This window comes from Lissotriton vulgaris, chromosome 11 (genome assembly GCF_964263255.1).
Source record: "Lissotriton vulgaris chromosome 11, aLisVul1.2, whole genome shotgun sequence".
NCBI classification, from domain to species: Eukaryota; Metazoa; Chordata; class Amphibia; order Caudata; family Salamandridae; genus Lissotriton; species Lissotriton vulgaris.
Window position 1 is genome coordinate 1,085,701,124 of NC_141699.1, and position 26,228 is coordinate 1,085,727,351.

Consider the following 26,228-nt stretch of genomic DNA (forward strand, 5'->3'; position numbering starts at 1 on the left):
GAGTCAGACCCTAACTGGTTGCCAAAGAGATTCTGTCTTTAGTATGTATGATTAAAACATGTTATGCAATTCACTGTGAAAACTATCATTAAAGCTTATGAAGTAATTATTCTATAATAATAAAAAAATTCAGCATTGCCGTCATATGGACACTCGTGATATGAATTCACCAACATGCCAGTTATAGCAGAAATTACATCATAACACCTTCAAAGCCTTGCAATAACACAGATGTAAGATGGTTGATCCACTGTCCAACCCTTAGTCCCAAAACAGACTTGTGCTTGCTGCAGAGTGTAAGCTGCAGAAAGTACATATTGCTTGTATGGCCTTGTTACCTTTCTATTCTTGCTTTCATGACCCCTGGGTAAGCAAACGTGGTCACAGGAGGATCAAAGAACAAGCCAGGAGTGCAGCTGCCTAATTGTCTTTTATGTGTGCAACAGTGGGGTTGACGAGCAAACCACAGGAGATTTGTACTAATATTAGAATTCTTGTACAAACTGTACATACATTTAGAAGTATGTCTATCAGTCCAGTAGGATGCCTCAAAAGACATAATCGTGTGGTTGATTTGGAGATTTCAGAGGCTCACCGCTTCACCTATGACCTTCTAACGACTCACTCATCAATTAACTGCACAGATTTATGCCTACCTTGTTGAGCGGTGAAGCCTTCTACCATGTGCCTGGCCTCCTCCTGGATCCTCTGTTCCAGAGGCTTCTTTCCAGTTCCCAGATTGCGTAGCACCATTGTACAGAAGCGCTTCTGCTGCTTCCATGTATTCCCATTGGAGAAAGTTACCCCTGTAGCAAACACAAACCCATTATTTATTTCTGACTGATATCTGGACCAGATAAGCCTTGTTTATATGAGGCAAGTTTAAGAGATTTCATGACAATGTCACTCCATCCTCACATTCCATTTCATACCTGAAGCGGAGACTCCCTCCTTTCAAACAGCCAGACGTATACACTTCAACAGATCTTTCTTTACACAGTTTTCCATTATCTTCTGCAGATCATCTGAGCACTCCTAATATCGAAGACCGCCTACCTCAGTAGCACATCAGTCATTTTGAGGAAAACTTTTTAGAACTGTTAGTAGGGCGTATTACTACCAGGAGCAATGGGCATACTTGGACTAAAACCAGTGGTAAATGGTGTGATAATACGTACGTGTTCCTTTTTTCTCGGGTAGGTAATGGGCACTGAAGAAGTCATTGACCTGAGAGTGGTAACCTGATTTCCTGCCTTGACTGCCAAATAAGCTCAGGTATGTCTAATATTAGACTCCGATAAACGTGCTAAAATGCTACACAATAGATCACTATGACCACCCAACAAAAAGAAGGGTAAGAGAAACAACAAACCACTGCTTCCTGGTGATTATGGGTTTCCGCTAGGGCAACTATTCATCTTCTGGATTCCTTTAATAACGCAAATGACAATATCAATGTCATTTTTTGATTCATGATAGGCATGAAAAGGGAGCCAACTTTAGTTTACTTTGGTCTCCAGTCTGCCCTCTTAAGATTCGTGTCCAAGCCTTTGCATAATGTCACAACATACTTTTCTGTGTAAAATGTATGCGTCAACCCTGGCTAAGCCCCACAGGCGCCTCGTGGGCAAAGCTTCCAAGGGACGCACGCGCGCACCGGCGCCACGCGCTCTGCCCTAACGGACACCGCGCGGGATGACGTCACGCTCTCAGCGCGCGGCTCGCGCCACTGCAAGCTCCCCCCATTTTTCTCGCTCCGTCGACGCCGACCCGAGGCCGGCCGTTTTTCGGCCTCACGGAAGCAGGCTGCGGCGTTCGGGTCGGTCCCACAGGGAAGAACCTGGGTCTGCGAAGTCACGAGGGAGCGCTGGGTGTCCGCGTGGGCTCTGCATGGGAGAAAACCATGTGCCCTCGCCCGGAAGGCCAGGCGCCTCTGGAGAGAGCTCTGTGCAAATGACTGTGTGACTGTGAGGTAAGATAAGGTTTCAATCTCTTTAACCCTTCCATAGCTGCCAAGGTTTCACATTGCCATGTGTGACATTTTCATAATTTCAGTGGTATTATGAGTGACATTTCAACCAATATGAGTGACACTTTCTCACAAGCAAAATGAAGTAATGAAGACATGGGAAACACATAAATATCACAAAGTACATCCATTCACGAATGAGAAACCCTACTACATCTTAAGGCAGATACGGGGTAGAAAGGCACAGGGAACTCACAACAAAACGTAGGGACACATGAATGGGGCATAAAGGTATGGGTGAATTGGCACTGACCATTACAAACATGGGCAGAAAGACAGAAACTGAAAAAAAGAGTGACCTTTTGTAATGTAACTTGTGCTTAGTGACACTTACCCCAACAATGCATAGTCGATGTCACTGCCCTCCTCGTTCCACGTTACTGGTGACAGACAGCACATTGCCCGCTCAGTGGTCTACTTCTTGTGGGTGTGATGCCCCCCAGCTCTCCTCTGCAAACGCCAACGACGCTGGTACTTGCCAGGGCTGTCTTGTGTCACTGCTCGCTAATTGTTAGCGAACACCAATAGATGGTCAAGGAGCATCAAAAGATTTCAGCTGACCCGACTGGGCCATGCTGCAATGCATATCTTCACAACAGCCCTCCGTGGCAGAAGAGTAAAGACCTGGTGCGTGCAGAAGCCATGTTCTTCCGCCTCCCTCGGAATGGCAGATATGACGACCTTCCGACGGGTGGCAGCTGGTTGTGTCACAGAGAGAGGGCTGTCTGTTCAGTGAAGTGACCCCAGTTTGTAGCTATCAGTAGCAGGTAAACGACGGTCTGGAGCATCTCCAAATCCTTACGCCACGGAGCCCTGGCCTAGTCACCAGGCAAAACGCGCTGCAAAGTGCAGCAGTGAGTTCCCGCCTGCGCTACCTCAAGGTCAGCTCATTCCACACTTAAATGTACTGCACCCATTTGTGTCACTCTGTCGGCTGTTGTAATTTGCTAGACCTGCCAAGTACCAGCATCATCATTAACTCATCAGTTAATGACAATGCGTGTTAATTACGATGCGTGGTACTTGGCAATAAATCAACAGTTAATGACGATGCGGCAAGGTCAACAAGGTGCAGCCTACAGTGTTTTTAGCGGGGGGGCGGCCCGGGGGGGCGGACCGGCAATCGATCCTTCATGATCCCAGGTCGCTCTTGCGGCCCCTGAGCGGCAGGCGGCCATGGCACGAGAGAAACTCGAGTCTCGCCTGCACTCTCTCAGATTCCCCGCCGCTTCTGCCTACTTCCTAGTTTCTCCACACTTCCGCCGGCACATCCGGATTATCCCCGCCCCCATGGGTAGATTGACAGCTGCAGTATTGACTGCTGAGAGGGCAGCCTGCCGCCCCCCCCCCCCTGTGTGGTAATGAGTGTCTCTGAAGCCGCGCGACGCCTAGCTGGCGCCACACCATTTACCGCATTCATTGTTTCCAACAGCAGGCAGCTGCCTGGGCAGAGTGTAGAGATACATTGTAGCGTTCTCAGCGACTCCACAGAGCTGAGAGCGCTTTGGTTAACTATTTGCGAACTCGGCTCAGCAACCAGCACCTCTCTCGGAGCAGCAGAGAGGCTGGCACAGACGTCGCTGATGGCGCGCCTGGCATTTGGCAAAAATGCGTGATAATGCATTTCAGGGCGGTGATGCGGATCACCGCACTGAAATGCGTGAGCGTCACACCTGTTGCGTGACGCTTGGCAGGACTGCCCTTCTCAAAGCTTAATGCTATAATATTGTCTTTATGTTAGGTTTGAATTGGCTACAAGGTCCAAGTAAACCATTACACCTTTAAAAAGCTTTTACAACTGCAAACATTTGATGATTTTTTAAATTGGAACCAGTGTCTTACTGCACTAGTATTACTCTCAGACACCTCTAATAGTATTCATTTTCTATTTAGGCAGTGTTACATTGTAACTTTTTTCAGTACATTTTTAAATGTGAGGTAACTTTTGAGCCAGCCAAACGCTTCACTTTATATGGTTGTCCTACTTCTGTTACAAGCGCTTTAACTTAGAATGCTCCCAGTGGTAAATCCTCATTTTTTTTAGACCTCAAGGCTATGCTGCTGTTGCATCTCTGGTCCCAGTGATAATTCTTCATTCTTAATCCTCTAGGCAGTGCTGCAGCTGCTTTTCTGTTCCCAGTGGTATCTCCTCATACTTAGTCATCTATACAGTGCTACTAGCTGCTTCTCTGGTCCCAGTGGTTATTCCTCTTTCTTAGTCCTGAAGACACTGCTGCAGCTGTTTCGCTGGTTCCAATGGTAATTCCTCATTCTAAGTCCTCTAGACAGTGCTGCAGCTGCTTCTCTGGTTCGAGTGGTAATTCCTCATTCTTAGTCCTCTAGGCAGTACTGCTAGCTACTTATCTGGTCCTCTTGGTAATTCCTCATTCTAAGTCCTATAGGGAGTGCTGAAGCCGTGTCTCTGTTCCCAGTGGTAATTCTTCACTCTTAGTCATCTACACAATACTGCTAGCTGCTTCTCTGTGGCCGTTGGTAATTCCTCATTCAAACACCTCTACACAGTGCTGCTAGCTGCTTCTCTTGTGTCATCGGTAATTCTCATTTAAGTCCTCTTGACAGCGCTGCTACCTGCTCCTCTGGTCTCAGCAGAAATTCTCATTCTAAGTCCTCTTGACAGCGCTGCTTCCTGCTCCTCTGGTCTCATTAATGATTCCTCCTTCTAAGCACTCTAGGCAGTGCTGCTAGCTGCTTCTCTGCTCCCATCAGTAATTCCTCATTCTTAGTCCTCTAGGCAGTGCTGCTAACTGCTTCTCTGATCCCATCAGTAACTGACTCATTCTGAGTCCTCTAGGCAGTGCTGCAGCTGTGTCTCTGTTCACAGTGGTAATTCCTCACTCCTAGCCCTCTAGGCAGTGCTTCTAGCAGCTTCTCTGGACACCTCCAGTAACTCCTCCATTCTAACTCCTCTAGGCAGTGCTGCAGCTGCGTTTCTGTTGATACATCCACTACACTCTGAACAAAACCACATTGTTCAAGGGCAAATTGGCACAACTAACTATAAAAAAATATTTTGGAATGTTGGCAACAAAGAAGTAATGAACGAGCAGATAGAAAGGCTCATTGAATCATGCTTTAAAGATACTGCACTAGAATCAGGAATTGAGCAAATGGAAAACTTCACTGGATTACTAATCAGAACTCAAAGTGAATTGCAGTCAAATAAGAACCGAAGAAGGAATGACTTACCCAGGGACAAGGATCCGCAGTTAAACCTGCCATATGCAATTACGATATTAAAGAAAGATCGCAACAAGGTTATTAGGTCAATGAAGAAACCAGAAGTAAAAGAAGAAAATATTGGAATTTTGAAGCAACTAAATCAAAACCTAAAAAAATTAATATGGTGTGAGAAAAATAAAGTAAAACAAGAAAGCTGGGCAAAACTACTTTATGCCAGTAAGCAGAAGAACTCAAGAGACTTCTGGAAAATTATCAATCAACTGGCTAGACCCAATAAGCAAGTAGTCTCATCACCGCTAACTGAGCAGGAATGGGAGATCTACCTGAGGAACCACCTCAATCAGGACACTACTCAAACAATCACGTCGGATAAGACTTATGAGGGAAAAAATGATAACAACATGGAACCTTCCAATCATTATAACAAATTGGATATGCAAATACCAGTCGAGAAAGAAGAAATAATTAAATTGATAAAAAAACAGAAAAACGGTGCACCCGGACCAAATGGCATACCATTTGCACTCTTTAAGGAAAACCCCGAACTATGGGCGCCTATTCTAGAGAAATTATTCTTAGAAGTCATACTAACAGGAACTGTCCCCAAGTCATGGCGAGGATCCTTAATAACCCCAATTTACAAAAAAGGAAACTGGGCACTGGCAGAAAACTATAGGCTAATCACCTTACGAGACACGGACGCCAAGCTGTTTGCCAGAATCCTGTTGACTAAATTACAAGAATGGGTGGCGGACAACAACAAATTGCCTTTAAATCAAACAGGCTTCATTCAAGGACTGGGTACAACCACAAAAATTCTTATTCTCACCCTACTTATTGACAAGGCAATTAGACAGAAGCAACCTTTATATCTATGTTTCATAGACTTTAAATCCGCATTTGATTGTGTAAGCAGGAATTTACTTTGGGAAAAACTCGAGACAATGAAAATACCTTCCTCACTACTTAAATTGATTCGTCTTTTGTACACAGACACATGGGTGAGTGTGAGGATGGGGGACGGCAACTCATTATCTAAGGAGATTCCAGCAAAGGAAGGCCTAAAACAAGGCTGTGTTTTAGCTCCCCTCCTTTTTAATTTGTTTCTTGCCGATCTAACGCCTATACTGGATAATGAAAATGCGCACCCCCCGAAGCTAGCAGATAAGCGGCTCACAAACTTATTATATGCAGATGATGTGATATTATTGAGCCATACCAAAGTGGGTTTACAGCTATTAATTAGGAGGACTCACACGTACTCTAAGGCAAATGGTATGGTCATAAACGACACAAACACCAAGATTATGGTAGTTACTAAAAATAATACAAAAAAACACACTACTAAAATGTATATGGATAACATCGAGCTGGAGCAAGTGGAGTCATATAAATACCTGGGGGTTCTATTTGATTCAAAAGGCAATTTTCAACTACAAAAAAGGGACATCCGAAGGAAATCAAATGCATTGTCTGCTGCTTTCAGAATTGTGCAGAAATCACTTCCCAGCCTAACGTACAGCCCTCTTCTTAGTATTATTTCTGCAAGACTAGAACCGACTATCTCATACGGTAGTGAAGCTGCAATGGGTAGGGATACTGAAATCCTGAATAAAAACATAACCAGAGTATATCGGGCATTATTTAGGCTACCAGCAAACGCTTCACCTGCACAAGTAAGGTTGGATTTTGGACTAATTAATCAACAATACACAAGGCAAGCACACTTCATAAAAGTTTGGAACCAAATAAAAACTGATCACCAAAATGAAATATCACAACTCTTATGGAAAGAATTAAGTAATGACATGAACTCTCTGGCAGGGCTGTACTTAACGAAATCGATAAAAGATTTTGAAGTGACGTCAATATGGGATACAAATATAACCAAGACATCATTTAAGAGGATAATTAACAAAACTGCAAGCTATCTATCTATTCTAAACGATAAAGCGATCCTTGCCAAAAGAAAACATGCACAGACAATAATAAATGGTTCTAAAAAGAAAGAAATCCAACAATATTTGGTGACTCCTTGGACGGAAAAAAATAAACAGGTGCTCCTAAATGCAAGATTCGGCAAAATGCCAGGCCTGTGCCATCGTCCACCTTGGGCAAGAACAGTAACGCAAACCAAATGTAGATTGTGCAACGCCTGTGAGGAGGATATCCTTCATCTTCTTTGTATTTGTCCGGAACTCTCCCAGGAGAGAAAAACTTTGCTTAAGATTCCTCTAAATGCACGAGGCATAAGGTCATGCAGGCAGGCCCTAATAAGGTGTTTGGACTCGAATGATATTATTTTAAATGCTACGTTTGTAAAATTTCTAACAACAGCAAAAAGGAAACTGGGAGATGTAACTATTTTAAATATTTAAATTTTGAATGATATTTTAACTGTTTTATGTATGAATATAGCTTTTATTGACTTTTTTCGAATGTGCAATATTGTAAGATTTTAAATAATCAACACAATAAACTTACTAACTCACATCGGGAAAAGACATTGTCATTTACAACGCCAATAGCTCGAACTCTCAAAAATGCAAGACATATTGCATTGCAAATGCTTGTTTCTATATACTGCCATGGGATAGTGAGTGTGTTTTCAATATTGCAATGCAACAGCAGCTCACTACTATTATTACAAATAATCTCTGTGACCTTTCTCATATGAAAGGTCCTGCTTTGATAGAAAAATATATTTTTATGGGTGTTGCATGATGCTGAAAAACAGATATTTCTCAGCACTGTGTGCAATAGACTCCCACACATCACTCATATTAGAATTAAATTGAAGGCAAATGGTATTTAAAACAAACAATTTTGAAGAATCATTCAAAGTCATCAGGGCAGGACTCTGGAGAACAGAGCTGGACCTCTCAAAGGCTGGCGCCCTGGGCTAGAGACCACTTTTCCCTTGCTCTGAAACATCTCTGTGGCACACCTCTGTAGTCTGTGCTTGTTATTCTTGTTCTTGATAGCCACACCTTCGCTGACCATGCTTCTCCCATGCACACTTTAGCTGCCCATACCTTTGTTGTTCCCTCAACTGTGTCACCTCACCTGGGGAAGGCAATCGGCCTGGCTTATTGGTTTATATCTCAAAATGCAAGGCAGATCTATGGGTTTTCTGATGTGCTTTACTTTTGTTTCGATACACCTGCTGCCATTTGAAAGAGACACCAAAGGGGGTCATTAGGATGGCGGGCGGCCCCCTGTGGAATGGAACCGCCCGCCATTGGTGCGGGGGTCCCGTTGCATACATTGTGATGCGCCTGCCACACCGGCGGGCGCATCCTGCATTCCTGAAATTGCGTCGGGCGGTGCACTCAGCACCGCCAGCCACAATGCCAGGAAGGCATGTTGTGCACTTCCATGCCCAACATGGCAGGCACCGCGCAGTGCCTGCCATGTTGTGCATGGAACTGCAGGGGGGTACCATAGGTACCCCCCATGTGCACCCCCACATCCCTGGGGGCCAGCAACGGGCCCCTGCAAGCAGACACCGCATGCCTTTTCGTGGCGGCAATGCCACCATGGAAAGGCATCTTTCAGCCCACATCCAAATATGGCTGGCAATGTCTAACAGACACCGCCACCATATTGAACCCTTTTCCGCCCGGTCGAATTGTTGACCGGGTGTAATAGCGGCGGACAGTCTTTCCGTCCGCCACGGACCCCCCCAGCCATATTAATATGGCGGGGGTCTTTGCTGCAAGGATGGCAGGCGGGCCCGGCGGGAGCGATCCGCCCGCCATCCTAATGGGGCCCTAAGTCTTTAATGTAAACTTTACAACTAATAATATGATAAATAGAATTAATTATCCTCAAGCTTACCCTTGTCCTTTGCATAGTCCTTTAGAGATGGAGTTAATGGGCGATTGTTCATCACATCTGAGCTGGTGACCAGGGCGTCCATCACAGCTTCGTATCCATGGACCACCACCATGGGGCTGTGTCCAATCCACACGGTGATTGTGTTTCCATATCTTTTTGTAAGCTGAAAGGATACAAAAGTACAGCTATTATGTGCCTGACACCAAACTGTCTGAACAGTACAGTTGGTTTCCTGGTGAGCAACATATGGTTTTGTTATGGGCCCTGATCTGATTAATAAACATTTTCCTAAGTGTGAGTAATATGGACAAGGGTTCTGTTTCAAACTGGTATGTAGTTCTGCTTTGTTGAAATATTGTGCTTTAGCCATTTGAAGTGGTTGATTGGCAGTGCGTAATAAATACTAATACATTTAGGATGCATTGCATATTTGCAGTGATGTAGCTAGCCCTCTGGCCGCCCTTGGTGGTCCCTCCCTTTGCCACTCCGCAGCGGGCGCAGTGAAAACCGGGGGTGGAGGGGATGCTGGCGAGGATTCTCTGTTTGCCGCCCCGCGGCGGGAGGGCTTGCTGTTTCTGCCCAGAGACGGCAGATAATAGCGGGGGAGGCTGCCGTCCCCAAAACTCGTTCCGCCTGGGCCGTCCACCACCACCCCAGTAACGCCACTGCATATTTGTGAATTTAGAGGTGAGTTCACCATGGCCCACTGACTGGAATAAAGGAGGCCTCTTTGCAGATCTCTTCTATGAAGAATCGCGCCCTCACTTACAGGAACATTCTGTTTTTGTGGTCTTCTAATCAGCGTATTAATTGGCATTTGGCTGCATTGAGTTTACTGGCACAATCTATACTCTGTTTTCTGGCTAGTGTAAGTGGAATAGAATGTGGCAGCTGCAATGTAGTCCATTCAGCTAGTGGGTGGAAGTCATGGAATCCAGGCCTCACTTGTGCTGGTGGTTTGAGGTGATGATTGTAAGAGGTGGGCACTGGCACTCATTATTGAGGACACTGACTCAATAATGAGGCTGATTACGATGGCAGTTTTACCGCCATCGTAAAGCACTTTTCTGCCCACCAAATTACAATGGCGAGCTATGTGCTGGCGGATGCAAAGTCCATCCACCGTGATTGACTGGCGGACCCACCCTGCATCAACAATATGGTGGCGGTGCCTAGCAGGCACCATATGCCATATTACGATGCTGCCTCCCCACCAGCTGGTATATGAAGGTGGAACCTCCATTCACAGGCTGGCGAGGATTGCATTTGGGGGCCCGTAGCAAGCTCCCCTTGTGTTGGGGGAGGTGGGTATGCACTGGGCATTTCCCTGCACCAGGTGGCCATGTAGTGGAGGGAAATGCAAACGCAGTATTTCTGACATTGCGGCAGGTGCTGCAGCCAGCAGCACCTGCCATAATGTCAGAGAAACACAATATGACCGCCACGGTTGCGGTCGCATCGTAATCTTATGTGCGGAACTGCCGCATCGGTCCCAAGCACGGCACAATGGCGGACGGACGGAAGTCCGTTTGCCATCGTAATGATTTCCTTACTTTTCATCAAAAGACTTTTACCATCAGCAAGAGAAAAAGGCAGGGAATGGTAAAAGAAGGAGGGTGTGAAAGATAGGAAAACAGTGACAAGAGTATGCTGGCATTCACAAACTATTTGACCCTTTCCCAGTCTGCATACGATCAGAGTTTTACTTCAGCAAATTGCTGCATCATCCAAAAACCTGGATGGCTGTGGGGGAAAAGGATTTCTTCATCAGAGAAAATATTTTCCCTCTTAAGAAAACATATTTGCAAATCTGGCTTTATTTCCATAGGGTCTTCAGACCAAATATTGAGCTGGAAATGTTGACTTACACTAATATTAAGTTGACACGGAAATATCGACAGCAAGAAAATCGTGGTCAAGAATATCGAACGTAAGTTAAGGAATGTTGATTTAAAAAATATAGAAGTCATTAATATCGTTCGCATGAATATAGTTGTTTAAAATATCGATTTTTTTATTAGTGTTATGTATTTTAGTATATATTTTAAATGTATGTGATTTTTTTGTATAAGTATTGCTTATAGTTTTTAATATGTGGTACATTTGTAGCAGTCATACATTTTATTTTAATTACATTTTGTGTTATTTAGTTCTGTAGCGGATTGTGGATTTATAGGGAATTTGGGTGTGAAGTAATTTAATTATAATAAATTAATGATTTTTTATTTAATAATATTTATTAAATTGAGATTTTATAGTGCTAATTGAGTTTTTAATTTATTGTTTGTAAATTTTATGTGTGGGTTGTGAGGCTTATAGGGGTATAAGGTGGGAAGCAATGTACTTGTAATTAATTATTAATTGGTTGTTAATTAATTTGTTATTAATGATGGTAATTAGGTACAAAAAATTAGGTGCGAGTTTGGTTCACAGCGGTAAAGGTTGGGAAGTAATTTATTGTTAATTGAGTAATAGTTTAATTAATAGATAATTGATCATTTTAATATTTGATTCATTATATTTTGGGGGGGGGGTTGGGTTCATATTGGTAAAAGGTGAGAAGTTATTCATTTTTAATTAATTAGTTATTAATAATATTAATTAATTGACAATTATATATGGAAATTGTTTATTAACTTTAAGTATGGGTTGTGGGGTTCATGGGGTAAAGGGTGGGAAGTATTTTATTTGTAATGAATTATTAGTTGATAATTAATATTAATTCATTAATTGCTAATGAATTATGTAATTGTTTTTGGGAGGGTTTGGATTTATAGTGGTAAAGGGAGGGGCATAAATTAGTTTTACTTACTTTACAATTAGTTGTTAAATACGTTTAGTTAGAAAATAAATTTTAATTGAGTAATTCATTTTTTTACAGGTTAATTTTAGGTGTGTGTTGTGGGGATTATGGGGGTAAAGGATTGGAAGTTAATTAATTTGTATGTGTTTTAATTTGTTTCTCAAAAATATTTGTTTAATTGATAATTATGTTAATTATGCAAGTAAAACATTATTTATTTTAGATGGGGGTTACATATTGTGTGGTGTTATAGGGTAGGAAGTAAATAAACTAAAAGTATTGTAATAATTCATGCTTTTGTTAATAAATCATTTTTAAATACAAATATTCATTTGTTTGATTTAATTTTTTTATTTAATATAATATTTGTAGGTATTTGTGATGTATTTAACATTATATATTTTTTATTTTTAGTATTAAATATGTTTGTATTTTAATTTTTAACATATTTATATTTTTTATTTACTTTGTTTTATTAAATATTTGTATTTTGTTGATGATATTTTGTTTTTAATTTTGAACTGACTGAAGTGGGCATAGTAAATTTTAAAATCAAACACTTTCCCTACTGTTGCACTCACTGGGGTGGGAATAGTAATTTTTACCCCTCTACTATCCATCAATTTCCCTACTGTTGCACCGGCTGGAGTGGGAATAGTAAATGTTATCCCTCCGCAATCCAACACTTTTCCTACTGGTGCTCTCACTGGAGTGGGAATAGAAATGTTTTACTCCTCTGCTATCCAACACTTTTCCTACTTTTGCACTCTTTAACCCTCCGCTATCCAACCCTTTCCCTACTGTTGCACTGAATTGAGAGGAAATAGTACATTGTATCCCTATGCTATCCAACACTTTTCTACTGTTGTTTTCACTGGAGTGGGAATATTATATTTTACCCCTCTGCTCTTTAACAGTTTCCTTGGTGTTGTATTGGCTGGAATGGGTGCAGTAAATCTATACTACTATTATAAAGAGAGAACTTGCACCTTTTGGCAAGGTAAACTCGGGAACCACAGCGCCAATCCACACATCCAATACATTGTTGTAAACCACAGGGTGTGTAGATGGACATAGGCTGCAAAAAATAAAAAATAAACGTAAATTAAAAAAATAAAGTTTAAAAAAAAAAGTAGTCCCCTAAAACAAGCGCCGCCGCGACGTAGCGCTGATCGCAACCGACACGTAACGTAATGACGATATGCGGGGAGTAGGCACATGTCTCACCCGTAAATGCGGGACGCAGAGTTTACATGCGTGCGAGATTCATTTGCCAAAAGCAGCAAGCAAATCGTAAAGCAACACAGGACTACCGATGGATTACACGCTTCTGAAGCAGACACGTAGCTGCGGGATGAAAGAGTTAATTTATCTACAGGGGCAGAATCTGGAATTTACCTGTTAATCACCAAACAGATTCAAAAGTAAATTAGTAGCCCACCAGATTATTCTTAAATAACTGCTTCGCCTGCCAATAAATTATAGTTTCCAATAAGAATCGTTTTTGAGGCCACTAGCAATAAATGAGCGATAACGAATTTGATTATTCTTTGCTCCGAGAAGTTTACCCTCATGTATTCAAACGGCTCCCAATCGATCGATCCCCAACACAACAGCTGTAGTCTACTAGGAATCCCCTGCGCGCGCAACACCGTGCGTCTGATGCTCCCCGCCCCCTCCTCCAAGGCCACCTCGGATCTCACCTGGCTCATTGCATCAGAAGCCGCTGCTGTGCTGCACAGTATGGTTGCGCATAGCCCCAGGCACCCCAGCATAGCGGTTGCGAGAGTCGAGAGTCGCAAGCAGCCGCCTCCCACCTCCCGCGAGGGGCAGCCATCCACTCTCCTGAGCTGAGCTAACCTGTGGAGTGTGAGGAAACTCGCCGCGTGCGTTTGGGGAGAGGTGGTCGGATCGGAATAGAAGCAGGGGGCAGGTAGAAGCCGGGAGGGAAAAACGGGCGTAACGAGGCACAGACACAGCCACTGCAGTGTAGGCGACCACCGCCTCTCAAGCGCTCAATGCATTTACACGTAGGCGAGGCTGCCACGTTAGGGCTCCCTCGGAGACTAATGGAGGGAAGACCCTTACGTTCCATGGGGTGAGGGGCAGTCGGGGGAAGACTGTCCAGAGAGATAGCTAACACCCAGAGGAGGGCATGGAAGCAAGTGCGTGAGATAGTAAAGGACAGCGAGGCTCCTCCTTCCCATGGCATCCAATGTCCTCAGAATGGTGGTCTTTTCCAAACCCACCATCAGTGATAACCCATTTCCTAAAATCCTCAGGTGTTACTTCTTCCGTTCTTACCTGACATTTCTCTGTTACGGGCGTCCCATTTTTAAGAACAACCTCATAACCTCGTCAGAAGTTTGGTGTTCCAGATCGCTCCTGAAAACATGATATATTAGTCTTCCCTCCGAAAATATTCTGCAGAAATCACTGAAAGCCGTAGCGAGTAGTTAAACAACATTTCGTATTATGATTTGACAATAGGTGGACAACAGGTCTAGAGTATACCATGGGTCTAAGCCATGAAATGGCCCATTGGGTTCTATTCTTCCAGACTCTTGGGCCTAGTATTCTATAAAGCAAATGCGGCGAGCATTTTGTGTTTCATCGGAAAGGCGCACACATTCACCTTCAATAAGCAATTCATTTAATTTAATTGATATCGGAACTGTCAGCTAATTTTTATATTCATTAAAAGTGAAGAGTAGAAAAACGTTTCCCCAAGCAATAGGCACCAGTTCAGTTAACTCTCAGCGTTTCGTAAACTCCACAATGAATTTGTTATTTCTAAAACGAATACCATTCCGAGTCCACTTGTTAGACTTCAAGCGTCACAGCCACTGTGGAAGCCAAAATCGAGCTGTTGTCTGACTCTGAATACTATTCAGAATGTGAACTCGCCCTGGCAAAGACATTCACAACGAGATAGCCAAATTCTTCCTGCTGTAGGAGACTATGAAACACCGTTTAGGCTGTCAGAGACATTTAGGGGTGATGAGTTTTAGCTCCCTCCCAAATCTTCCCAGAAAGATTTAACTTCTGAAAAAGATTATTTCTTTTGCATCCGGGCCATTACCACATAAGTTAATAAAAGTTGTGCCAGAGACCTGCTCCTAATGTGAATCTCTGTCTTTCATAAAAACGTAACTTTATATGTATTCAATGCAAAGAATAACTGTGTAAAAAAATCACAGTCATGGGGGTTAGAGGGGTAACCCCAAGACAAACCTACCCGGGGGAGTGGCCAGGTGTAAACAGACACATAGATAATATAGGGCACTCGTGAGAAACTCGTACGTCGGAGTCGACACACAAGCTTGACATTGGCAATTTACGCACAGGAGATGGTGCAGGCAGTGTACAAGGGGCGTGGGGTAGATGCAGGGTAGGCAGCCAACCCCCAGCTTTGAGCGCTGAAAGGCCACGCACAGTGAGGGATGTGCGGTAACGTCTGTGCACAGCTTAGGTTCAAAATGAAGAAATTAATCTATACTACTATTATAAAGAGAGAACTTGCACCTTTTGGCAAGGTAAACTCGGGAACCACAGTGCCAATCCACACACCCAATACATTGTTGTAAACCACACGGTGTGTAGATGGACATAGGCTGCAAAAAATAAAAAATAAACGTAAATTAAAAAAATAGTTTTAAAAAAAGTAGTCCCCTAAAACAAGCGCCGGCCGCGACGTAGCGCTGACCGCGACCTACACCTACGTGATGACGCGCGGGGACGAGGGCTGACGTGCGGCGAGGAGTGTTGAGTGGCGCGGCGGCTCAGGTAAAGCGAGAGGGGCAATGTCGGGGCTGGCGTGGGGGCTAAGTACGAGTGCGACTGAGGTAAAGAGGGAGGCGGGCGGGGGGCCCGGCCGGGACTAAAGAAATTTTCAAATTGCAGCCCCCAGCCCCCTTCTGCCCCCGGGCAACGCCGGGGCAGGCTGGAGGCGGGCGGGAGGGCAGCGGTACAAGCAATGTCGGGGCGGGAGGGAGGGCGGTGGGGGCGGGCTTCCGGCCGGGAATACACTAATACTCTAAAAGTAGCCCCCAGCCCCCTTCTGCCCCCGGGCAACGCCGGGGCGGGCTGCTAGTATTTTATATATGTAATTTATCACTTTTACTGCTGTTGCATTTATCGGAGGAGGATTTATCAATTGTATTTTTATCCATTCTTAATATTTATGTGTTGTGCTAAATGGGAGTAGAACATTGTTTATATATTTACTTTAATAGTTTGCATAGTTTTGTTTAAATTTTAATGGAAATAGTATGCATATTAAATGTTACAATTAATTTTGTATTGTTAGAATTTAAATGATTATGGGCCATATGTAGGTAATCGTGAAATACTGATTCCTTAATACCGAATTTTACCAATTCGGTATTAAGGAATCGGTATATCCGATGTACATAAACAATCAGTAAAAATTTACTGATTCGGTAAAAATCGGTAAAAAATACCGAATCAGTAAAAATAAACCGATTCGGAAGCAATCAGTAAATAAAATTCCGAAACACCAATACCGATTCGAAATTACCGAATCCATTACCGAATCGGTAAATACCGATTCGGTAATTCAAAAATTTGGTTTTTGATTAATCAGCCAATCCTGTGCCTCCCAATTACCTCCCAAACAGGAAGTGGCCACACCCAGGCCACGCCCAGGCAGCTGCACTGAAATTGGAGCTGACTGTGAGGCAGGCAGGTGAACTGAGGATCCAGGAGCAACAGAGCCACACATCCTCAAATCCCAAGAAAAAAACCTTGGAAATGGCAAGCCAGGAGAGAGAGAAGGAGGGATCAGAAAGGAAAAGGAAGCTGAAGTTCAGAGAGAAGGAGCTGGAGGTACTAATACAAGATGTGAACCAGGACCATGACAAGCTTTTTGGAAAGCAGTCCCTCCATGTGCCTGAGTCTCAGAAGAGACTGATCTGGACTGGGATCCAGAGTAAAAAGTAATGCAATTGGGGTCACCCAGCGTACCATAGAGGACATCAAAAAAGGTGGTACGACCTCAGGAAGACGGCGAAAGCAAGGATGGCTGAGAGGCAGAGGCAGGCCGGCAAAACTGGTGGAGGGAAGAACACAGCACCTGCACCAACATCACTGGAACTGATGGTAGAGTCCACCCTCCAGCCGGAGAGTATGAGTGGCGTGGGAGACGCATAAAGCTCTGCCAGAGCTGCCAGGAAACAAGGTAAGATGCATGCCCAGCATGCTGTGCTACCCCCTCCCCAACCCCAATCCCCATAGAGGCATAGGGGCTCCCACTCCACTACATGTCTTGCTCATTACCTGCTATGCATTGTGGGAGATGTAGTCCTAGGGAACAGATGTACAGGACAGTCAGCCTAGCAAACCCAATAGCATGCGAAAGAAATTAGCAAGCTGAGGACAGTCAGTGTGATCTGTATGCATGATGTTTAATGCAATGCAAATGCAGCCAGAGAAGTGAGAATATGTACATTATGTCATTACAGGCGAGCCATCTCGCAGTGCTGCAGAGGGGAGCAGACCAATGGCAGCCAGGTCAGAGGGAAGGCAACAGGAGGAAGAGAGTTTGCCTGCAGGGCACACAACCTCCGCACCACCACCACCAACTTCTCCTTCACCAACATCACCACAGCACCAGAGAACGCCGCCATCTCCTCAAACTCAATCCCCAGTGCCACAATCACCAACACCACCACCACAATCAGGCAGGAGGCATGCCGTGGCCACCCTTCAGCAGATGGAGGAGTCGGAGGAGGAGGGTACAGGGGGTCAACAGTCTCCTGTCCATAAGCAGGGCAACATGGTGAGGGCTGGGACTCCATCTGAGCGTGCCCACACATCATCAAGACGCCGCAGGGCAAGGCCAGCCAGTTCTCAAGGCTCGGAACATGGTAAAAGTGTTTTTGCTGGACTGGAAGGCAACATGCTAAAGGTCCAGCGCCTGCAATGGAGAGAGATGCGATCATTGCATAGAGAGGTGGCTCACATTAACAAACACATGTACAGAATTGAGAAGGGCATCAGTGCAATGGGTGACAACATGTCTGAGGGCATGAGAGACATTGCGAAGTCTGTGGACAAGCTCTGCAGCCAGTTGGAGCAGGACCGTCTTTGTAGGAGAGGCATAGACTCCAGGCCTATACCAAGACAGTGAACCGGCTGGCCACGGCTACCTCCCTAATGTGTAGAAGGTCCATTGCCATGCAGGAGGAGATGGCACATTGTAGTAGGGACGTGGCCAGGGGCATGGTGTCAATGACCTCTGCACTGGAACTGTTGCAGAATGTAAAGGCGGTCACTATGGAAGCGGGGGGGGGGATAGTGAGGAGGTTACCATCCGTGGTAGCATTACGCCCTCTCCCATTGAGGGCAGGAGGCGCAGTGAACGCCACAGCGCTGCGCAGGAACATAGCGGCAGCACAGACAGTGTGGCCAGTGAACGTGGACGTGCAGCGCGTGGGCGCAAAAAATAGATCCTACTGTCATTTGGGACTCATTTAATGGGTGATGTTACCCATGTCTGTATGGACACTGGTTTAGATCCTGGTGGTGTGCTGATTAAACACCATTACACAATACAGTAACTGGCTCTGTCTCGTTACTCACTCAGAAATAGTTGCACGTTATCTCAGCCCGTCTGTGTCTCCCATCCTGTTCTACTGCAACACCAGCTGCGCAGGGCTCTGGCTGGGGATTGTCCTTGTCCTCGGAGTCAGTTAGTGCACTGCTGTTCTTTTTTTTGTGGCTAGATTATGTAGCATTGAACATGTAGCAATTATTTTGCAATATTTGATGGGGCTGTACTGACGTGCACCTCCACTTTTGTGGAGGCAACGGAATCTGCTTTTAAACAGTCAAAAGGTGCGCTCCACCACGTTGCGTGTACTCTTATGTGCCACATTGTATCTCCTCTCCCTTGGTGTGGATGGGTTGAGATATGGTGTGAGTAGGTAAGACCGGAGGGCACATGCGCTGTCACCTATATGCAAAAGAAAGTGCCATTAATGTATATCACCAATAGGTTGAGCCAAAGTATTAATCAGGGTGTGTCACAATGATTTACCTAGTAGGTATCCTTCTCTGAATTCACCAGCAGCCAGACGTGTATGGATACCACTGTTCCTGAATATGTACGAGCCGTGGGTACTCCCTGGGAATTTTGCCACAATGGCAGTTATGATGAACATTGCCTCACATATCACCTGCACATTTATGGAGTGAGTGGATTTGCGGTTGCGGTAAATATATTCTGTTGCTGCAGGTGGGCAGATTGGTATGTGGGGCCCATCGACGCAACCTATTACGTGTGGGAACTGTGCCATTTGGTAGAAATCCAGCTTGGTCTTCTGCAGCTCAGCCTGTGTACTGGGGATGGTTATGTAATGATGCATTCGGTCCATCAAGGCTGTAATGGGGTAAGCAGCAGTCTAGTTGCTGGAGGGTGGAGACATGGGAGGGACAGGAAAGGGAGGAGGGAACAGGATAGGGGCAGAATAGAGTAGGGACTGATAGGGAAGGGTCACAGTAATAAAAGGTCTGCAACGACGTCACCGAGTCCGTGTACTTTATTGCAGGGAAGACGTGAAAACTGGCGAAGAGGGTGGGATGCATTGCACTGTTTGAATGCGCTGATCCCTGAAGCTGGTGACCCTGTCCCCGTGGTGGCATGTGTACAGTGTTGCAGTCGCGACGAGCGTGCCCCTCTGAGTGCGTGCCTCGGCAGAGTTAAGGCCGACAGCATTGCGTCACTTGGACCCGAGCTACACGGCTTGGAAGCTCTGTGGAGTGGAGTTTGCTAGCGCGATTGTGCGCTGAGGACTGGGTGCCCACCCCAGCCATGTGTGCTGCCCATGTGAGAGTTGCTGATGCCGGGAGCCCACCCCGGCTGTACCTGATGCCTGGAAGTTTGCCGATGGAAGCCGGGAGGCCACCCGGTTTTCCACGTCGTGCCCGGTCCAGCGTGGTGACTGCATGTGTTGGAGCTGGAAGAGTGTGAACTGTAGCCAAATCTCGAAGAGAACGAGATTTCGAGGACGGCGGCCATCTTGGAGTCAGGCTCCTCCACTTATTCCCTGTTAGGGATAGCTGGTGGCCATCTTGAGGTCAGGCAGCCAGGGTTTTCCAACAAACACATGCCAATTCAAGCTCCGGACCTGCTGTTTAGCGCTACGAACTTGCCCAGAGATGGCTGGAGTGTAGTGTATAGAAAGAAAACAGACACTTCAGAAGCACCAGCGAATACGTGCAGGGAAAGCCCTCTGCCACCAATAAAGTGATTGTTTGTAAGCACGAATCATTAAGAAAACAAGAGAAAGATGTCGGGATCACCATCAAGACGAGCCCAAGTCCCAGCTGCGACCAACAGACCAGGCATGATGGGCGTCTCCTTTTTACGCCCTCCTGAACCGCTCGCACTTGTGGCTGGAGGAGGAATGGGCCTCAGATGGCAAGAATGGTTTATGCAAGGGTCTCAGGTGACGGAAGAAGATCAGAAATTAATCGCTCTGCGTCAACTCATCAATGAACTGCCTGCTGATGATGCTGGGACATATACCAAAGTACGTGATGCCCTGAATAGAAAGTTTCTAAGTTTCTGCACAAGAAAAATGTAGACTACGAAAGGTACACCTTCAATCTAGCATCGCAGGAGAAGGAAGAACCAATGAGCATGTTCATCACAAGGCTTCAATGGCTCGCCCGATACTGTGAATTCGACAAATTCTCCACTGAAGATGCTCTCAGATTACGCATCATAGAGGGATGCCAATCAGAATCCCTCAAAAGACGACTTCTGAAGAAAAGCTACACCTTAGATGAGATTGAAGAGATGACTAGAGTTCATGACCAGGCAGAGGAACACGCCAAGAAGATGGAGGCGGGACGCACAGAGAAGCGTGAACAGGCATTCCGACTTCTATCGTGCACCACCCGCAGACACTCTCGTGACAGACAGAGGATGTAACGACCCAAAACCCATCACCAGCACACAGGTCGCAGATGTCATGACTCAAGCAGAAGGGACAGGAGACTGGAACGTCCGCTCAAATGCTACCGGTGCGGATACAATTTCCCTCACACTGATGCATGACCCGCACTTGGACAACAATGCCGGAAATGCGGGAGAGACAATCATTTTGAGAATGTCTGGGGAGAATATCAGAAAGACCAACAAAAAGATCAGGCCAGGTCGTCTCGCCCAACAACCGCGTGACATCATGCCAAAGCAGTCCGAGACTGCCGAGGATCGTCCACCGGATCCTCACGATCGAGCAGAGTCCCACAAATCGCAGTGGTCGAGAAGGTCACCATCACAAGAGTCAAGGTCACCATCACCTGTGTCGGGCGCATCCTAATTGCCCCCACGGGACCCCCGCCCTGATGGCGGGCGATCCCTTTCCACGATGGGATGGCGGGCGGGCAAAGTCTGCAGTTATCCAAATGGGGGCCTAACTCTCTCTCTCTGTTTCTCCCTCTCTGTGTCTCTCTCTCACTCTACATTTCTCTAACTCTCTTCCACTCTATCTCATTCTCTCTCTTCAGTCTACCTCTCACTTATATACGCAAATAACTCTTAACTGTCTCTGTATACTCTCTCTCTCTCGCTTTCTATCACTTTTCACACTTGGGCGTTTTCTTTCACATAAGTAAAAACATTTCCTTTACAACGCCAATAGCTCTAACTCTAAAAAAACATGTGAGACCTATTCATTGCAAATGCTTGTTTTCTTAAAATATGTTCACGATCATTACGTCTGGATTGATGCTTTACACAAGAGTTTCACTCCAAAGCTATTTCCTTGTTACATTATTTTTAACAACATTTGGGAACTTTCTCACTATCTTGTGTTTTGTCACATGCTGTTTGCACTTTAAAAAAAACCAGGGCGGCAAAACGCAAGTTCAGAAAAAGTCCCCATGTCTTGCCATGTGTACTTCCATTTTCAGCATCTTGGGCAGGGTAAACAAATTAAGATATTCCCCTGGTGGGGGTTTGGCGTGGTGAAACATAAATCCAGCTTAAAAGGGGCGTGGTTCAGCCCAATTTGCGTTTAAATGAAATACTTTGCCCAACCTCACTAAAAGAGGAGGATGGTGGGGTGGTGGAGTAATGTCCAGAGCCGCCGAGTTTCGAACTGGGGAACCAGGTTCGAGCTCTGGCCCCTGCTCCACAACCTGTGGTTCTAGGCAAATCACTTACTCTCCCAACAGTGAATCTGAGCTTGTTGTAATGTAACTGGTTCCCATGTAAATCAGAACAAAAACAAGCAGCATGGTTCTATTGCCTCGGAAAAGCACCCGTTGGTGGGCGGTTTCGTATCTTGCTGGGTGAGTCCTGTTGCCAGGTGTTGCCAGCCGCTGACGTGCCCCTTCCATAGGGCATGCTTGTGAGATGTATGCTTCTTTCCTGTTGAAAAGTAGGTCACCAAAAATCTGAATCTTCTCAGGTATTTGGCCAAAGATAAAATGGGTGTGCCAGAGAGAGCGCTGGCAGGCGCATAAACACAGACATTGCAACACTGCAGATGTCTGCGTAAATACACGCCCAAAGTTAAACTAGTTACCACAATGCAGTTCAAGTTGTTTTCGTTGTGTGGGAGGGAGGGTGGATGCACAGGATACCTTACAATGTGACACTTTCTCACATTGCATACATTATTGATACCAACGGAATTGTTGCACTTTTAAGATAAGGTTACAGATACGACTACTGTAAATGTTTTGTAGAAAACATACTGGAAAAAATACAGAATGTTGCTGAATGCACATAGGAGAGTGCAGGCTGTCCAGGGTCTTCATAAGAGGAAAGAGTACAAGGATCTATTTGAGTGTTTGGTGGAGCTTGACGTGTCAACCATGTATTACAGAGAATAAAGGGCCAGATGGACGATTTACTGGTTGTAAAAAACTGGTTGCAATGTGAACAGTGTTTTTTGGGAACAATAAATATTTTACAGACCAGTAGGTCAGTTTGTAAAATATAATTTGAAGTAACTTCATCACTGGTAATGAGGCAAGTCGCAAATTGTGACTCACTACGATTGGTTGCCATCACTGGGCTGGTGGTCTATGAGAGACAGAAGGCCACCATGTCAATGATTGCTTTACAATAATGTAAACTTTAGTGCTGTGTACAAAAAAGATTGCTTTTTAAGTTTTTTTGAGGATTTTTCATTTTAATATTTACAAAGGGAAACAGGTCCCAAGGGATCCACTTCTCTTTTGCAAATAGGGTTAACACCACGTTTCGAATGCAAAACTATCATATGTTGCATTTCAGATTGGTATTTGGAAGGGATGCCCAAAAGAAAACGCCTCTTCTAAATAGTGAATCTATATGGGTTTGCAGTCCCATTTTTTAGGAGTCGGTAAAAGTTTATATATTCCTAAAATGGGATTCATACAGGGCTTTAAGTGGGGAAAAACTGGGGGTGCTCTAAAAGGCGTGTGACAAACCTCATAAAAGGGTGTGGTTTATTCAATTAGGGGCGTGGCCTAAAACATGGCTAAAACACATTGCCAAATCCAGTAGCTCTAGCAGATGCAGGAGCTATTGGCTTTGCCAATACTAGTTTATTATTTTGGACTATTCACGTGTGTACAGTGAGCTTGCATTCGTTCTTTGGACTCCTTCTTGGAAGATATTGTAGCAAAATGGGAGTTCAGCCAAATAGCACATGTTCCTATTTTCCTGAAAATGACTGATATGTTTTTGCAAGGCGTTCCTCTCTGCTCTCATCTACGTAAACATGAATTAGTAACTAAGGGCCAGATGTTGGTCACCAAATACCGGTCGGTAACAGACGATTTCGGCCGTTACCGACCGGTATTTGGTGATTGAGATGTGGGTGCTTAAATTTTACAGAATCGGTAAATTTACCGATTCGATAAATTTACAGATTCTGTAAAATACCGATTTAGTAAATTTACCGAATCGGTAAATCTATATGTAGGTGGCACTGCAAACAGTGCCACAGGCTCCTAAGAATTCGTTATTTACCATGTAATACTATTGCATGGTAAATAACGAATTCCTGTGTACATTCACATCTGTGCATGTACAAATAAAATCCCTTGGCCTGTGCCGTACAAAACTAAACCTCGCTAAATATATTCTTCCTAACACCCCCCACCCCCTCCCCTAAACATGGTTCCCCCTGCAACAATTATCAACACAAACTTGCAATTTCCAACTTTCCTACCTACCTACCTAACTAAATACCTTCTTGTATCTACCCTAACAGTAAACTAGAGCTCCTAAAATCCCCCATTACTTAGGGGAAAAAACTCCACTCGAAAGTCCTAACGGCTTTCGACTCCCCTGTAGGCCTCATGTGTCTTCCGATATCTGCATACCCCTTAAACCTTGTCCAGTGCTTCTTTCAATTGCACAATGTACAGCTCCATCCCATACCGAGAAAGGTGGACTCCGTCCTCCCTAAAAAAGTACACTGCCCCATAGCTCAACTCTAGATGTTCCATCCTGCCCAGACCTTCCTTCTTGCAGAAACTCCTCATCTCCCTGTTGATCTTCCTACGTGCCCTATCCATGGCCGCCAGCAGCTCCGCTCCCCTCCAAATTCGCCTGGGTACAAATTCCGACCATATTATATGGCAGCCGGACCACTGGCGCCGTACCTCCAGCAAATCTCTCTTCAACTGTCTGCTTCACCAAAGCTAGGCCCTTGCACTGAACTAAATCGTTCTCCTTGAGGTGGATGACCACTACGTCCGGGCACACTCCCTTCCTGATTACCTTATTCACACGTCCCTGTTGGGAAAAAGAAGTGGAGTCCAGCATGGCGGGGTTAAAATGCCCCCCACCCCACCCGATCCACCGGCGTCCCTCCGCCCGCACCCCTCCCCACCCCGCCAAATGCCTCCTCAACACGAAGGGGTATCCCGCCACGTCCCCACATCCCCCCCGCATCCCTCGAGCCCCAAACCCCAAGCCGCCCTCCTCCCCGTCGCTCCACACCAGGGCCTCCAACTCTCGCCGTACGGAAGCACCCTCACCCACTCCCCCAAAAGCTCTGCACCCCTCCGAGACCCAAGACACTCCCTCCGAGACCCCCCATCCTCCCCCCACTGTCCCCCGCCCACCCCAACCCCCTCCCCCCCGGTCCTCAACACCGCAGCGTTTTCCGGCCCAAAACCAGAGTTCCGTCAATCCGTCGACCCCCCCCCCACACCCCCGTGATCAAATCCCTCCCCCCGCGCTGCCCGCCCTGCTCACTCCTTCCCGGCCCCACCCTTGTGGTCTGCGGCCGGCGTGTCACCCCCAAACTCCCCGTCTCCCCCAGGGAGTACCCAGCACCCACCCTAGCTCCCTCCACCCCACCCCCTTCCCCCTTGCTCCCTTCCCCCCCAGAGCTTTCTATCAGCAGGGGAGACACCCCCCATCACTCTCCCCCGCGATGGCATCCCCACCACCTGTTCCTGCCGAGTTGTGCCCTCCCGGCCCCGCGCCCTACCTCCCCTCCTGTAGTGCTTCCCCAGCGGAATACTCCACACGCGTGGCCCCCCCCAGCCCCCTCCACAAATTCTAATACGGGCATCTGGACCGCGCCCCGCCTCGGCCCGCTCCTACTATGCGGCCGCGCCTCCTTCCATCTCTCGCTCCCCGGCCGCGTCCCCCTCCCTTTGCCCCCAGCCGCTGCTGCACACGCGGCGGTTCAGCAGCGAGTACTGCTGCCGCCGCGTCGCTAGCCGCGCGCTGCGGCGGCCTCATCTTGACTTTGGGCCACAGGATATCCATGCGGCCCGCATCAGCAAGAAGGCGGAGGGCCTCCACCACCCGGGGGTCTTCAAAACGCACCATGAGTCAAGGCCGCACACCACACCAGGGACTCCTGCACCACAGTGTAATGATGCTTCTTTACCCAAGAATAACGACAGGACACTTGCTGGGCAGATACGTTGTTTAATTAATAATGTTCACTAGAGAGCGCTTAGCCGGCAACCTCCGTGCTCCGACACTCGTGCCGTTTTACTTAAGGTGCGTGCGCATCCTAAAGATGGCCGCCGGCACGTCGCGTCGTGACACGACGTGCATACACTAGAGCGCAACTCTACATATCTCCCTTTTTTCCAAACAATGGAAACTTATAACTTACAGTCCGCTGCTCATATCAAAGTCTTGGAACCTGGCCGGTCTCATCACAGTTCTCCCCCTTCGGGTCAGTCTTACCGGAGTAGCCATGGCCTCTCTCCCCGGAGTCTCTGCGCTGCCTCCTCTGTTGCTCAGCGCCGCCTGGCTCTCCACCTGTCTCCCCATGTCCATCTCCTGCTCCGCTCCGGGGCTACCTCCGTCACCTTGCTCCTCACTGACTTCTCCACTTCCCATGTCCATCTCCTCGT

General features: G+C 46.1%; 1 protein-coding gene across 1 annotated transcript in view; it reads right to left on the reverse strand.

Moving 5' to 3' along the window:
- LOC147684182 (cytochrome P450 2J2-like) overlaps window positions 1-26,228 on the reverse strand; it is an 88,059-nt gene that overhangs the window by 55,994 nt on the left and 5,837 nt on the right. Inside the window, exons 2-3 of the mRNA XM_086944595.1 lie at window positions 9,071-9,233; window positions 657-806 (exon numbers count right to left, since the gene is read on the reverse strand). Of these exons, the coding sequence (XP_086800721.1) occupies window positions 657-806; window positions 9,071-9,233 (313 nt within the window). The remainder of the gene's footprint in view (window positions 1-656; window positions 807-9,070; window positions 9,234-26,228) is intronic.